At 38.1% G+C, this 16,456-nt stretch overlaps 1 protein-coding gene across 12 annotated transcripts in view; it reads left to right on the top strand.

Moving 5' to 3' along the window:
* MAPKAP1 (MAPK associated protein 1) overlaps nucleotides 1-16,456 on the top strand; it is a 274,623-nt gene that overhangs the window by 68,868 nt on the left and 189,299 nt on the right. For all 12 annotated transcript variants that reach the window (XM_049628968.1, XM_049628934.1, XM_049629009.1 and 9 more), the window contains one exon: nucleotides 5,914-6,062. In XM_049628968.1, coding sequence (XP_049484925.1) covers nucleotides 5,914-6,062 — 149 coding nt within the window. The remainder of the gene's footprint in view (nucleotides 1-5,913; nucleotides 6,063-16,456) is intronic.

The following is a 16,456-nucleotide window of genomic DNA, read 5'->3' as shown; positions in this document are numbered from 1 at the left end:
TCCTACATTCTAGATTTTGCTAATTGTATCTCTTTGGTCTCATTTAATAGGTTCCTCGGCTCTCTTTTTCCTATAAACAGGTAGTTAGATCTAGAAACTTGCTCAGATTGAAGTTTGATTTCTGTTAAGAGTATTTTGTACATGCTGATCTGTACTTCATATTGCATCATATCAGGTTATATAGAAGGTCTTCTTGTCTATTTTGTGACGTTCAGGTTGATGCTAGAGTTAGGTGTCATTCATCCATTATTAATTATTATTATTATTAGGTGTCATTCATCCATCCCAACAGCTTTTCCTTCTAATGGTTTTAGTGGTCATTGGTGGGCATTACCTAGATTAATTATTTCATTAGTAGTTGCAAAATAGTGATTTCTAATTTTATTGGTCTTCATATAAAGAACATTTTTTCCTAATCTATTATTTCGTTATTCTCAGATATAATCCCTACCAGAAGACAGGATAAATGCTTGATTCTTAAGTATTTCCTTCTCCATATCTGGAATTAGCCATTTGTTTAGAGTCTTGATTATTTTTTAGGGATAAATGGCATTGAGAGACCAGAACTTGAACTCTAGAGGTGCTCACTGAATTTTATTTTTTTCCTTGTAGGCATTTCAGGGGATAGAGCTCAGAAAAAAATAAATTTTTTAAGAGGAAGTACATTGTGAGTTAATGTTGATAATTTCTGTATAAATTTAGGATTATAGAGTATTTACTTAACTTTTTTGATTTTATGTTTATGTATCTGTTTCTTATGCTGAAAGTTCTGGTTCCAGAATAGAGATATCATCGTCATTACTAACACTATGATTACTAAAAACAGTTGAAGATAGATAGATAATTTTTTTTTTTTTTTTTTTTTTTTTTGCCCTTTTGATATGTTCTATTAGGGAATGTACAAATTGCTGTGTGATAAAGTTACTTAAAATAACTCCTCTTTGTAGTTAAAATGCCAACTCAGTATTACACTTGGGTTCATTTGCCTTTGCTTTTATTTTTAGAAATTACACTTCTAATTTTTTTAAAGAAATATATAAAATGTACATGGTTTCGGGCGCCTGGGTGGCGCAGTCGGTTAAGCGTCCGACTTCAGCCAGGTCACGATCTCGCGGTCTGTGAGTTTGAGCCCCGCGTCAGGCTCTGGGCTGATGGCTCAGAGCCTGGAGCCTGTTTCCGATTCTGTGTCTCCCTCTCTCTCTGCCCCTCCCCCGTTCATGCTCTGTCTCTCTCTGTCCCAAAAAAAAAAAAAAAAAAAAAAAAAAACGTGGAAAAAAAAATTAAAAAAAAAAATGTACATGGTTTCAAAGTTGAGTACATAAAACAAGGTAAAATCAGGGAAATTTAGCTTCAATTCTTGTCTCTTCTATTCATAGTCATTTTAAAAAAGGTTTTGGTTTTTCTGTTCCCTTAAATCTATGTGTAAGCATATTTATATTCATATACCCCTCTTTTTAGGTTATAAATAGCATTTTGTACACACCATTTTATGCAATACTTTTTTCACTTAGCAACACATCTTGGGAATTACTCTGGTGAATATATAGAGATAGGCTTCATTCCATTTTACAGCTTCATAATAAGCCATGATATGGAGGTGCCATAGTTTAGCCAATTGGTTTCCTTTTGAAGGAAGTTTGAGTGTTTTCAGATTTTTGGTGTTGAAAATGACACTGCAGTGAGTAGCCTAATGCATTGTGTTGTGTTGTGTTTATTTTTCCCAGTGTATCTAAGAATCCTGGAAGTGGTATGGTTGGGTCATAGGGTAAATATGTGATCTCCCTTGATATTGCCACATTCCCTTCCGTAGGTGTTTTGCTAGTTTGCATTCCTCTAATAAGGTACAGAATGTTATTTCCTCACAGCTGTAAACTTTTAGATTTTTGCCAATTTGATAGATGTATATCTCAGCATATTATTATTATTAACGTGGTTGAGCATCTTTCCATTTGTTAAGAACCATTTGAATATCCTTTTCTGTGGACATTTCATATTTCTTATCCATTTTTCTGTAGAATTGTTGGTCACTGTCTTCTCTACTTTTAGAATCTTTATATATTAAGAATATTAACCTTTATTTTTTTCTAGTTTGTCATTTTTCTTTTTACTTTGCTAATTTTTTACCATACAAAAATGTTTTTATTTTGTGTGGTCATATTGTTTTCTTCTTACTGTGACGTTTATAGTTTACATTTTAAAAGACTCCTGTTGGCTGCTGTGTTGGGAAGAGACTGGCAGGAGTGGGCCTGGGGGAGGCAAGGGCAGAAACAAGATCAGTTTGAAGGTAGTGGTAATAATCCAGCATTGGTAACTTTGGAGATGGTTCTGGATATATTCTGAAATTTCTGTTGATGGATAGGATGTTAGATATGAGAGAAAGAAAAGAGTGGAGATGTTTTTGGCCTAACATGATTGAGTTGCCATTAACTGAGAAGGAGAAGCCTGTGGGAGGGGCAGATTTGGGGCAAGATCAAGAGTTCTGTTATGGACATATAAAGTTTGAAACACCTATTGGATATCCAAGTGGAGGTGGTGCCATACAGGAAGCTGAATATGTGAGTCCGTAATTTCAGGGAATGTTTAGTTCTAGGAATAATCATTTGGGAGTTATCAGCATGTAGATGATATTTATTTAGGCTTTCCCTTTTTATTTATTTATTGAGGTATGCTTCTATATACTGAAATGTACAGATATTAAGTATACAGTTCAGTGACTTGTGACAAGCATATAGACCTGTGTAACTAGCACCCCAATCAAGTATAGAGCATTTGTGTACCCCAGAAAGTTCTCTCGTGCCTCTTTCTAGTTGGGGTACTCCCCATAGACAGCTATTGTTCTGATTTGTATTACCACAATTTAGCTTCTCTTCTTGTTGATTATATTTAAAACAGAAGGCTGGCTGAGATCACCAAGGGTACGAATGTAGGTACAGAAAAGAAAAGATCCAAATAGTATGACTTGGGGAATGCCAAAGATTTGAGGGGAATATGAGGAATTGGCAAGGAAACTAGGAAAGAGTAACCTGGAAGATAGGATGAGAACCAGATCAAATGGAGCCCTGGAAACCAAGTGAAAAAACTGGTTCAAAAAGGAGTGAGTGATGAACTGTTTCAAATGCTGTCACGAAGTCTTGAAAAATGAGGATTCAAAATGGACCAGTAGATTTAGCAATAAGGGGTCATTGGTGACCTCGCAAACTGCTTTTGAGGAGTGTGGGGAGCCCAAGTGCTTGATTGCAGTGGGTTTGAGGGAAAGCGAGGGGAGGAACCAGACAGCAAGAACACAGCATTTTGAGGAGCAGAAAAGTGGTATAGTAACTGGGAGTACAGGATCAAAGAAGGATTTTTTTTTTTTTTTAAACGAGCAGTATTTCAGTATCTTTGTGTGCTGATGCAATTGACCCAGTCAGTAGGAGGAAAAACCAAAAATCAGAGAAAATTGCTTGAGTGATGCCCTTGAGTCAGCAAGAAGTTAGCCCCTGAGTGCGCAAAGGAGGAGCTGGCCTGAGGTATGGGCCTACACAGTTCACCCGCTGTAATAGGAGGGGAAGGTAGGCAGAAGTTCTCTTTTGGTTGTTTCTCTGTCTCCATGACGAAGGATGGATGGACGGATGGACAGAAGGATGGATGGGAGGGAGATGGAAAATGTCAGAAGTTGAGGAGAGAATTCTAAGTGTGAATTAGAATTAGTCTGAGAATGGAAGAGTTAATCTATCATCACTTCACACCCTTACTGATAATAGTTCTGTAACTTTGATAAGTTACTTACGTTTGCTAAACTCAGTTTGTTGATGGGGCTAGTTGTAACCCAGCTCTTAAGACTGTTGAGAGGACAAGTTGAGAAAACACGTAGCATTGTTCCTGGCCCATAGTAGGTATTTAATAAAGGGTTATTCCTTTCCAAAGTGTAGCAATAAAATTATTAATAAATTACGTGCAGAATAATACTTGTAATATTTAAAATATCACTTTAGTAGTCTAAAACTTTTTCAAATGCGCAGTTAATATCTGTTGATTATTTGAACGTATATATTCAGATTCTGAAATTAAATATGTGCCACATTTTAAAAAAGAATTAGATCCTTTTCTTCTGGTTTGCCACTTAAATTTATAGGACCTTATTTGATAAATTTTTTCCACTGGTTTGTTGAAAAGATGGTCTTAGTAACATGTTTTAGAAGTTCTAAGTCACTATTTCAGAGTTCTGTTTGATCTAAGTTCAGTTTGGCTATGTTCAAGGATGGAATGGGGTTGAACCTATTCATTGCAGTTTTTTTGTTTTTTGTTTTTGGAGGGGGGAGAGAGAGAATCTTAAGCAAGCATGGAACCTGACATGGGACTAGATCTCATGACTGTGAGGTCATGACCTGAGCCAAAATCAAGAGTCAGATGCTTAGAGTGCCTGGATGGCTCAGTCCGTTAAGCATCCAACTTTGGTTCAGGTCATGATCTTGTGGTTCATGAGTTCGAGACCTGCATCAAGCTGTCTCCTGTCAGCACAGAGCCCGCTTCAGATCCTGTCTCCCTCTCTTTCTTTCTCTCTCTCAAAAATAAATAAACATTTTTTTTAAATAAAAAAAAATATGAGTCAGACACTTAACCAATTGAGCCTCCCAGAGTGGCCCTCATTGCAGATTTTAAGATCTAAGATCGATTTATTTTTAAATTTAGGTATGGAAATTTTCTAATACTCACAGAAATGGAGAGTATAATAGATCTCCATGTACTTATGTATCTACCACCTTAAGTGATATTCAGGATAATATGGACACTTAAATGATCTATGAGAATATATGGAATTAACTTGTCTTGATTCACTAATGAGTAAGAGCTAAAGATTCTGATTTAATAATAATTTAATCTGAATTCCTTCAATCATTATTTTATTCACTGATTCATGCAATAAAATTTATTGAGGGTCAACTTTGTTCATTAGTCTAATGGCTAAGAGCCTTGCCTGAGTGCAAGTCTTAGCTCCACTGTTTCTTAGCTGTGTTGGTCTAAGGCTAATCAAAGTATTCTAGGCTTCAGTTTCCACACTGACAAAATTAAGATAATGCCAGTATCCACTTCATAGGCTTGTTAGGAGGAGTAATTGAGGTACATTGGCTTGCTCAATAAACGTTAGCTGCTATTATTATAAAAATTCTTTTTCCTGGGGCACCTGGGTGGCTCAGTTGGTTGGGTGTCGACTTCAGCTCAGGTCATGATCTCACAGTTGGTGGGTTCGAGCCCTGCATCGGGCTCTGTGCTGACAGCTCGGAGCCTGGAGCCTGCTTCAAATTCTGTGTCTTCTCCTCTCTCTGCCCCTCCCATGCTCATGTTCTGTCTTGCTCTGTCTCTCAATAATAAATAAATGTTTAAAAAACATTTTTTTTAAATTCTTTTTCCTTTTCCTCCTCCTTATCTTTGTCTTCTAGATTTTGTGCTAGGTGTCACTGGAGAATAGGAGAGGATTAAGATGTAGACCTTCACCCTAAAGAACTGGAATTCCAAAATCCCACAGTATTAGAACCAGGAGAGATTTTCAAGCTTATCCAGTTCAGTGAGCCCGGAAAGCGTTAGTGAACTGTCTATCATATATCTCTTAGTGGCAAAGCCAGGCCAAAGCTCAGGTCCTTTAGCTGTGAATGCCCTTCTTACAGAATGGCTGCTCTGTCGGTTTGACTCTGCCCCACTCCTTAAACCCTAGTCCTTCTAAATTGACAGTCCTGACCTGATCGTATTTCAGGGCTCTGCCTTTTCAGGGTGCAAGCATCGAAGTATATGTGAGGCTTTTTGCACACATCAGACCTGAATATGCCCCAGACACTCCCTCCTTAAGATTCCAAGGAAGACTTGCTAGGGAAGGTAGACAGGCTGTCTCTCTGTGTGTAATCACAAAGATGTTTTTATCTTCCTCTTGTATCACAGCCCAGGAGTTAAAGTCACTATTTGAAAAAAAGTCCCTCAAAGAGAAACCTCCAAGTTCTGGAAAGCAGTCAATATTATCTGTACGACTGGAGCAGTGCCCTCTACAGCTGAATAACCCCTTTAATGAGTATTCCAAATTTGATGGCAAGGTAAGTAAAAATAAAACTTTGTCCCCTTAAATAAAACCTCAATTGAGTGGAATTGTTTTGTTGGTATTATTATTAAATTTCGGTTTTCAAAAATGACTCAAAGTAATTATAGAATGTCCCTCACATTTTCTAAGACTGAAGATGTGAAAAAGTCTGCATTTGGGCTTGATATTGTTTCCACAGCAATATGTTTGATGAGGGATTAAAACAAAAGTAGTCTTGAGATATTTGTATGCGTGTTTTTTCCCCTGTTTTATCTTCCAGGAGTATACTTGAGGATTTGGGTTAGTTGGGTTGTGATTCGTCAAGGCCTGATTGTGCTGGGAAAGCTTTGAAAGTGGTTCTGGGAGGCAGTTTGCATTGTTTTGGTCTGACTCTTCATTATAACTGCAGAAATTGTTGAGCTTCGAGCTTCATTTCAGAATTCTAGGCCATTGTTTGCATGTCTGTATTTCATTGTAGGGAATCTTGTTTGACACTCACTATGCAGGGTGAGTTTTTTCTGTTTATTCTAACAATTTGTAGTTGTAAAATTAAAGCATGTCTATTTTCCTTTTAGAAAAATGGCCACTGTTGTAGGCGGAGCATAGTTCCATGTGCAGCACCCCCCCCCCCCCACCACCCCCCACATTCCCTGCCATTCTGTGTTTCTGCGCTAAGCTGAGCTGGGCTTCTTTCAGGCGACAGTAGCAGTTGATTTTTATATTTATTGCCGTTATATTTGCTGTCTGGTAGTGGTGGGGGGTGCTGAGTGATCGCTTGTTGGGGGTTGTGTACAATTTGTCTTATTTTAACACCATCGCAATTAATAAACATACAGCTCTTTGCTTATGTTTGCATTTTTCATATTCAATTTCTGGTTAGGTGCTGGTGTGGTCAGTTGTATCTTTGAGCAAGATGTTTTCACTTCAAAACCCTTTCTCAACCGGTTCAGCATGTTTCCATAGTTTTAAGTAAGCATATATGGCCATGGGCAAGTGAGGTTATTGATGTTGGTGGGAAAGGAAAGCAAGAACTAGAAATAAAATGCGTAAGTTACAGAAAGATACTAATATGCTCAGGAGTTGCCTCCAAAAAACCTCTGAAAGTACCTTGAGTAAATTAGAGATTGTATTGATGTAAAGCTTCTCTTTAGCCTGCCCCTGCCACCGCTCCTGTTTCTTCCTGTGGACTGTAGCAAAGAGGAGGATGGATCCCTCTAGGGGACAGGAATGTCAGCCTCTGGAAAACAGAGAATTGGACTGTAGGGGATTTTTTTTTTAAACAACCATTGATTCGTTTAGATACGTGAGAAGTTATTGTTGGATTTAGGTTATAGGGCTGGAATTTATTTGCTTCCATTGCCTGATCCCATCTCATTGTTTGAGGGCATAATTGCCGGAATAATTACTATGTAATAATGCTTTGATGCCAACAAAATAGCATAGATGTCTTAAAATATTATGTCCTAGAACTCTCATTATACATTAGATTTTATTATAAATTACTTAGCTTTGGATTTGACAGAAAGTTGTGAAGTGTTCTTGGTATATATGTAACTTTTAAAGTGCCAGGAGAAATTTTTTAAAAACTGTGAAGAAGCCATTTCCTCAGTCACAAAGGAATTACTTTTGCTAGATGTGTTTACATTTAAGACTCTGGATGCTTTTGTCCTACCAGATCTATTTGTAGTCAGCAAAGGATGTGTACATGGGGCAGTCACCGTTACACTTTGATTAAGAAAGATTTATATATCGATAAGTCTATTTTATGATGCTATGCTATTTTATTGTTATCCTACATATTACAATTGCTAAAATACAATTAAACCCTTGTTCTCATCTATTATTTAATATTGATGCATTTGGCAGATACGTAATGAAAGTGGCTAATATTTGAAGGATATTGTACTGTACATATTAAATTAGTCTTTCTTTATCTTTGTGAAATGCATCAATATGATATTCAATGACATCTCAATGATTAATAGAGAATTATACTTGAGTCAAGCCTTTTTGTAACCTAGAAATTAAAATGACTATTCAAATAACACCTCAAAATGATCAAATTAGCATTTTGTGATTGCATAATAATGGGATTGTAGTAGTTATAACAGCACCATGGCTGCCTCTAGAGTTAAGATCATGTCAACCCCTTGATAATAAAGCCTTTTCTGTGAGAGTCGACTTTAATAATTTCCAGATTGATTCTTCCCATAAATCATTTGACGTTCAGCACTAAATTTTTGTTACTGTTGTAACTTAAAATTATTTTATTTTTATTCAGCTCATATTTAACCAGTGAAATGAGTGTCCTGTTTTAATGATTCACCATCTTGTCATTGAACTCCATGCTTTTTGCCTCAAATATAAGGATTTTTCATGTACTTTGGGAGTCCCTTATTTTTTCCCCCCACAAAGGTTTGTTAAAGCCACTAAAATATGTACAGTTTTTTCGCGTACAAATATTCACAATGCTTTTCTTGGGAATAACGCTTGCCTTATTTACATAATTAACTGAGTTGCTTAGGTCTCTTGGGCAAATGGTACATAATTGGGGAGAGAAGGGGACAGGGAAGAGTTTGGGGTCTAATTAAATATGCTAAAAAACTACTTAATTATGTATTTCCTCAAGAGACTAACTGCTGTGAAATCCTCCTTAAGATTAAACTAGCGTCAGATTTGAAAAAGATTTTGTTTTTGGTATGACTTTACAATTACATTGCAGTTAAGCTGGCATGTCTAGTGTCTTTAACGGTTTGTGCGAACTGGATTGTTGTTGGTTTTAGTGATTCTGAGGGTAAGCATCTCTTAGCTTTTGTGCTAAATTGATGTGAATACTTTCAAATAATTTTTGGTTCTTGTAGCAGTTTAATAATTTCATTTCTAAAAATTGTGGTTGATTGATAATTTCTTGGAGACATACAGTTGAGAGGGAAAGGCTGTACTTAGGCATGTGCTTTGTTGTAATTTTGACAATTTTTTGGCTCAGGTTAATTATGTTTATATTATCTCTTTGGTAAATTGCTGTCTGTGGCCTGTTTTAGATTCACTGATTATTCATCAGTTTGATCATTATGATCAATTATTGATCAATTATTGATCAATTATGATCTTTTTACTGATCGTTTGTAAAAAGCCCAAGATAGAGTGTAAGTGGTTTGAGGGAATGCTTAGTCAGACCAGGCAAAACCAGGCTCAGCCATCTGCCTGAATTTTTTGGGCTTGTTGAAAACAAGACTTCAGGTAGCCTAATTAACAACACAAAATCTCTGTTCTAGAGATTGAGACAGTCAGAAAACTTCTTGTCCCAGTGCTGATTTCACTGTATGTGGGATATGTTGGGTGTGGCAAGGAGTTGTTTTGAGGTGATGAAGGAGTGAGCTCTACTGATAACACAGTAAGCACTCAGCACTGATTTAAGTATCCCTAAATATGTGGATTTCTGCCCTGTGTTTCTGTCTGTTTCAAATGAGGCCGTGTTTTTGCAGGTATCTAACCCTTTCCGTTCCATGCCGAATCGCTTACTTGAGAAACTTTTGCTAGTATGTCATCACTATTTTGATTAAACTGAGTTTGCAAATATTATCATCATTAGACCATTAGAATTTAAGGTACTCGTTTCCTGTCATTATAGTTACTATTAAGAAATGGTGCCGATTATTAGTTGTGACCTCTTGCTCAGGTTTTCCATCTCTCCAAACCTCAGTTTCTTTGCTGATAAAAGAAATGAGAGTTCCTTCCTCACCAGGCTGATGTGACCATCACATAAGATAATACTAGGATAGAGCACCGAGCACAAGAGAAGCAGTATAATTTACTTAGTAAGTAGACCTATTTTGTAGTAAGACCTAAGTTGAATCCTGACTCCACCACTTATGATGCGACCTCAGGCTAGTTTCTTAACCTCATGAAGCTCCAGTCCTCCTCTGTGGGTTGAGATGATGATAATGTGTCTTCCTTATGAGGATCAATTGAGATAAGGTCTGTTTACCAAGACATGTAGCGCATAACAGAAGGACTCAACAAATACCCCACTTTTGCTCCTTTCTCTGTGTAAAGGATGAGGGCCAGTGATGCTGTCTTTTCTGTGTACTTCATTAGATTATTGACAGGATTGAGAGGAAATGTGTTCTTAAAACCAGGAGTTTAGAAATAGCATCGTTAAACAAGATGTGCAGCAGACTGGGTGAAGGTGGGCTGTGTGAAGTCCAGGGAGTCCAGTGAAGTTTTGAGGTTTTGGCCTTTAACTTTAAATAGAAAGATTAAGACAAGTAATTACTTCCTTTTTTTTTTGTGGGGGAGAGTAGCGACTTTTTTTTTAAAGCATGATAGGAGGTAGTTCTAGATTAGTAATTGCTTGGCAGTTTACTAAAATGTTAAATGTTTATTTGCCTTAGCAAAATTCTACTTTAACTATAAGGAGAACATTTGCCTTAACAAGTGCTTGAGAAAGCAGAACCAGTTCTTGTTCATTTAGACGACTGTGACTTTGATTGTGTTAACTTATTAGAAAGTAACCATTTCTCTGTTAGAAACTGTTTTAACTGAAGCTGCAGAGAGCGTGGGGGAAGGGATAATTCATGAGTGCTAATTGCTTGGCTGTTAATTTTCATAAGTGTTGATAGAAGCAGTTCCTTAAATTAAACTTTGTTTAAAATGTATCAGGGGAAATATTCCACAATGTCGAGCCTGAAGTGAAAATTAATATGAATGCTGTGGCAATTAACACATACTGGTTAATAGCTTTTAGCAGCATTTTGGGATGATAGTCCTTAAATACATTTTTGCATGCTGCTCTTGTTTCAGCATTGTTCCAGTCTATGTCTGGATAATTATGAACAAATGTTTTCTACAATCATTGGCATTAAATAGCTCTCTTCAAAGAAAGTCACTTAAAACTTTGCAGAAAAGCATGAAGTCCCTGAGAAATGTGGCAAACTCAGAAAAGGTCAGCGAATTGAAATTATGTTTAAAAAAAATTGCCTTTAGAGGAACATCTGAACTTGGAATATTTGCTATTATAATGGAAATGGTCCCCTCTAATATGTGGAGTTACTTTATTGGTTCAGGGTCTCTTTCCAAAAAATTATAATCTGGACTTTATTGCCAGTTATGTTTCTAGACAGCAGTTTTTGTTTATTGCTGCCTGAGCTGAGGTGTGGCCTTGAGCCTAAGAGCCTTCTGGCTTTGAGTTTCTTTCTTTCTTTTCCACCCCTCAAGTTGACCAGCCCCCACCCTTTCAGTGAAAGTGCTCCTGGGGTTCACTTGTTTGCACCCATTGAGAGACAAATTTCAGATGGCAGGGTGTTTTGAGTTAGGGGCTACTTAGCTCTTCCATTGATTGGCTTCATCTTACATACCTTTTTAATAAAGGAGACTAAGTCCCAACATCATTTTCGTGGTTATTCTTTTGGCCTCTTATCTCTGTGACTGCATTCTGTTAGTCTTCTTTTTCATAGACCAGTTTTTATTAGTCTGTTCTATTTCTAAAGGAAGATAATAGCTCTTCACTACCTCTTTATACTACCTCTTTCTACTAATAGAAGGACCGAATTGATTAATTTAAAAACATCTCTTAGTAAGATTATTTTCCCCTTACCATTGTATTAATGCACTTCTCTTCCTTTTGCTTGACATTATACAGGAAATCCCAAGGAGAGATGTTGGGATATCTGTCTGGGTGGCATTCAAAACGAATTAAATAGGAATCTTACAGTGAAAGACCGTGTTTTCAGCATTCCACTGTGAAGTTAAATTTTGGAGACTGAGTTCTTAAAACTAGTTGATTCCATTCTGAGCTTTCTGTCTAGGCCCTGTTTCTTCCAGTCTGTAGTGGCTTCCTCTGGTTGTGGAACAATCTTCCAGAAATTCCTGGTAGAGGTAGGATTGACCATTGGCTTTAGAGGGTTTTCAAAGGACAGTAGAATTTTGCAGACCTGGATTAGAAATCCAACTTTGCCATTTACTTGCTGTGTGATATTAGGCAAGTCATTTTTGCCTCTTTGAGCCTGTTTTCATATGTATAAATGAAGTTAATGATGTCTTTAAATGTTGTCACAAGGACTTAATGAAAATGGGAAATGCATAAATAGCAAAGTGCCTGGTACACGGACAGTGCTGAGAGACTTACTAGTTTCCTTTATTTTCCCACATTGCCATTCATTTGCTCCGTGTTTAGTGAGGTCCTACTATGTGAAGTAAAATCTGGATACATGGTGAGCAAAAACGCACCTGGTTTCTGACCTTGGAACTTACTCTCTTGGCAGGAAGGTAGATGTTATGTAAATAATCACCCGACTGAATGCAAAATTGCCATCATCGTATACCCACAGCTAATAATTACTAAGTTCCAAGAAAGGTAGTTGGGGCCTTCAGAGCATTATCATAAGGGCATCTGACCTAGTCTAAGGGCTCAGGGATGGCATCCCTGTGAAGGTGACTTTTGATCTGAGAGTTGAAGGATGAGTAAGAGCTAAGTTGGTGAAGGGGGAGGAGAAAGGACAAATAGAGGATCTGAGGCAAGGGGGTAGCTTCGCTGTTTTGAGGAACTGAAAGAAGGCTGTGTGACTGGGGACTCAGGGTGAGGCAGAGTATGGTACAAGGTAAAGCTGCAGGGGCCAGACCATGTATGGCTGGGGGACGTGTCCTCTTTAACCTAAGAATATTGGAAAGCCTTTGACAAATTTAAATGAGGAGATAAGGTAATCAGATTTATGTTTTGAAAAGATCACTGGGCTGTGCTGAAGGGAGTACAACCTGAGAAGGGGTTTTGAGGCCAGAGAGACAATCAAGAAACTTTTCGCAGTGGTCCCGTTAGGAGAGATGGTAACTTGGGTTTACTTATTGGTGATGTAGAAGGGGTGTTTGAATTCCAGAGATGTTAGTAAGTAAAAGTGCTAAGACTTGACGATGGATTACATGTCAGGGAATAGGGGAGAAAAGGGTTTCAAGGGCGATGCCTTGATCCAATGGAACTGAATGGAAGATGATTCCATCCCTGAATTAGGATGCACCGAAAGAGGGCTGAGGATGAAGCAGGTGTTACCTTTGTGAGCTGGTTTGGGCCTGGTGACTGCAGATCACAGCTTATTACCACATCCTTGAAGTTACTACACGTTCTTTTTGTGGGGGAGGGGTGTGCAGCATACCCTGCTTGTTTGGTTTGTATTTGGGTCATCTGAGGCAGGGGTCTCAGATGAGAGTGGGCTGGGAGCCAGAAGCCTCCTCTTTGTTCCCACTTCACAGCCAGCTTTGGAACTCTGGCTGAAGAATTGCCCTGGAGATTGGTCACCTCTTCTCTGAGATGGGCTGTGTACTCCAGATGCCCAACCCAGCTCACCAGGCTGTTAAGAGGAGAAAATAAATGAGAGAGTAATTTTAGATGAGGCAGATGTCAGGTGTCATTTAAGAAAATATATTGATTGTAATTCTTGTTAGAATTGTTAGCCCTTGTTAGAGGGCTGAAAGGTAAAACACGGACATATTTATGTTGTAACAAGATTACTGGTGTAGCACTATCTTCTTCCTAGCTAAAGAAATACCAGATTAGCAGACGAAATCTGGTTGGACTGTATATCAAGCACTGAGGGTCCCAAGGAAGAAAGCCTAGGAGATAATCCTTGTTGGTTGTGGTGAGGCTAGGCATGGTGGGGTTTTACACTGAGCCTCCGCATCTAGGGCACCCTACTCTGTAATTTGCAGTAGAGCGATTTCCTTGTCCCTCAAAGTACTAGGCCCTGATGTTACTGTCTTGAAGAGAACTAGGTAAGAGACATCAAATGACAGCTTAGGGTCACTCAGCTGGGCATAGAATCTAAATGTTCTTATTCTCAGAGATTTTTATTTTCATTCTTGCTGGCATTCATATCACAAAATGGAAACTTGATTTCCGGGACTAGAAAACAACATGGTAGAAAGAACACAGGTGTAGAATCAGAAAATGTCAGTTTTTCAGTTCGTGAGTTCGAGCTTCACATAGGGTTCTGTGCTGACAGCTCAGAGCCTGGAGCCTGCTTCAGATTCTGTGACTCCCTCTCTCTGCTCCTCCCCATCTCGTGCTCTGTCGCTCTCTGACTCTCAAAAATAAATAAACGTTAAAAAAGAAATAAAAAAAGAAAAAGAAAATGTGAGCTTTAGCTTTGGTAGTGCCATGGGGTCTGGGATAAGTCACCTCCCATCTCTGAGCCTCAGTTTCTACCTATTTATTTATTTATTTTAATTTTTTTAATGTTTATTTATTCTGAGAGAGAGGGCAGAGAGAGAGGGAGAGAGGGTATTCCAAGCAGGTTCTGCGCTGTCAGCGCGGGGCCCGACGTGAGGCTCGGTGTCACAAACTGAGATCCCGACCTGAGCTGAAATCAAGAGTCAGACACTCAACTGAGCCACCCAGGTGCCCCAAGCTTCTGCTTATTTAGAATGAGGAACTTAACTTGGATGATCTTTTGGATTCCTCTTGGTTTTAAGGTTCCATTGTTTTGCGATTGGGGAGGTGATTGACATCAGTGACATGTAGGTTACAGATGGGAAAACATGAACTCTTGAAATTTTGATCTTCCACATGTATGTTGGTACTTTCCTCTTTTAATTGATCATAACAAAGCTGCGATGCCAGGAGTGTTATCTCCATTTTACCAGTGAGGACCCTGAAGCTCAGAAAGAGAAAGTGATTTGCTCAAGAATGCCCCACTAGTATGCGGCAGAGCTGATGTTCAACTCCCTTTTCCTTGTTCTAGTACCACAGTTGTCTTTCCTACACTCTTTTATAGTGATGGTTATGGAGGACACAAAAAACACTGCTAATAATTGAAAAATTTTTAAATTTAAAAACAAAAGAATTTTTCCTTTATGCATGCACTTGATATCGTACAGACTGGTTCAGACCTTATTGTCATTGTGCCTGTTGGGTAAGTTACTGCATCTTGTAAGCCTCAATTTTCTTACATGTAAAAAAAGAAATGCAATACTAGGGCTGGGGAAGGGGCAATGCTTTATACATAGAAGGTAGTATATGTCCCACAAGTGCTTTTTTATCTCCCCTGATCTTCCTGTTGTGCAGAGTGGATTCATTTGTCTATCCAGCCACGAAATTATTTACTAAGCATCTATACTGTACTGGTTCATTTCAAATGTTTATTACATACTGGCTCTGTGCTAGGCACTGATAAATAAGACAAGACTAACTGCCCTGGAGGAATTTGAAGGTAAGAGTGGCCATATGGCCAACCAGTGGAGGAACCATACTTCACAGTCAGTGTTATGCCCGTGCTGGGGACCGTGACAGTGGTCCATGACATCAAGTGCATCTGATTAAGCAGATGAAGAGACCCATGAAGAACTAACTGTAGAGTAAATGTGATTGGTAGTGGAGTAGAGACCGTGGGAGTGCGGAGGCGGCAATGATGTTCATCCAGTTTGTCATCACAGGTGGGTTTGTCTGAATTGTGATTGTATTAATTCCTAGAGAGCAGAGACTTGACTTTGGTCACTCTTATTATGGAGCTCAGCGTGGCACTCTTCACACATAAATGTGGAAGTTTTTTTAGATGGCAGTGACGAATTTCAAATGTCATTACTCTTTGAAGCTTGCAACTACATGGCAGTATCATAAGAGCTGTGTTTTATTAATATCTCCACTCCTTTCTGTTAAATTGAAGTTTTAACACCTAGACAAAGATACATGTAAGAAAGTAAGTTTAGGAAATTTGCAAAAGATGCTACTATGCAACCAAAGATTAAATTGATTTGTTATATGTGCATTTAGCTACAATTCATTTTAATTGTCTGTATGAAGTTAAAAAGTATTAGTGTCAGATAAAGATTCATCACCAGAGCGTGATTTAGGGCTGGTGCTGGAGAACGCAGGCATGTGTTCCGGCAGATGTTTGTATAAGGCGCTGTCTTTCCTGACAGCAGTTAAAAAGTATGGTTATAGTAATCAAATTGTGGTGCAGCGACTCAGAGGCTAGGGCCAGATTGAATTAAAATAGATATAAGATTTATGAATAGCAATAGCTGTGATAAAATTTCACTGCCTTCTTCAACAGGAAGGCCTTTTTCCACAGTGGAAAGAAGAAAATATAATAACCACTTGTCTAAAACTGGGGTTTTGCTGACTTTCATTTTCCCTTCCTAATTATGACATCAAAACAGTAACTTGCTGGGGGTTTTTTCAGCTCTGGTAACCTCTATCTTATTAAGTGCATAGCATTCAAATAAGGAATTTTTATGATATTGTTTTAGTTCAGAAACAAAATTCATGTAAATCTAGCCTAAAGGATTTAAACTCCTTTTTACGTAAAGTTTTTGTCATTATCACCATAACTATGTTTTATTGAGTTCCTATTTTATATCGCGTCCTGTAATGGACCCTTGTCAGCCCTCACAACACTCCCGTAACGGGACATTATTATTACT

This window comes from Panthera uncia, chromosome D4, assembly GCF_023721935.1.
Source record: "Panthera uncia isolate 11264 chromosome D4, Puncia_PCG_1.0, whole genome shotgun sequence".
Lineage (NCBI taxonomy): Eukaryota > Metazoa > Chordata > Mammalia > Carnivora > Felidae > Panthera > Panthera uncia.
Note: the sequence above shows the minus strand (reverse complement) of the source record. Positions and strands in the feature narration are given on the sequence as shown.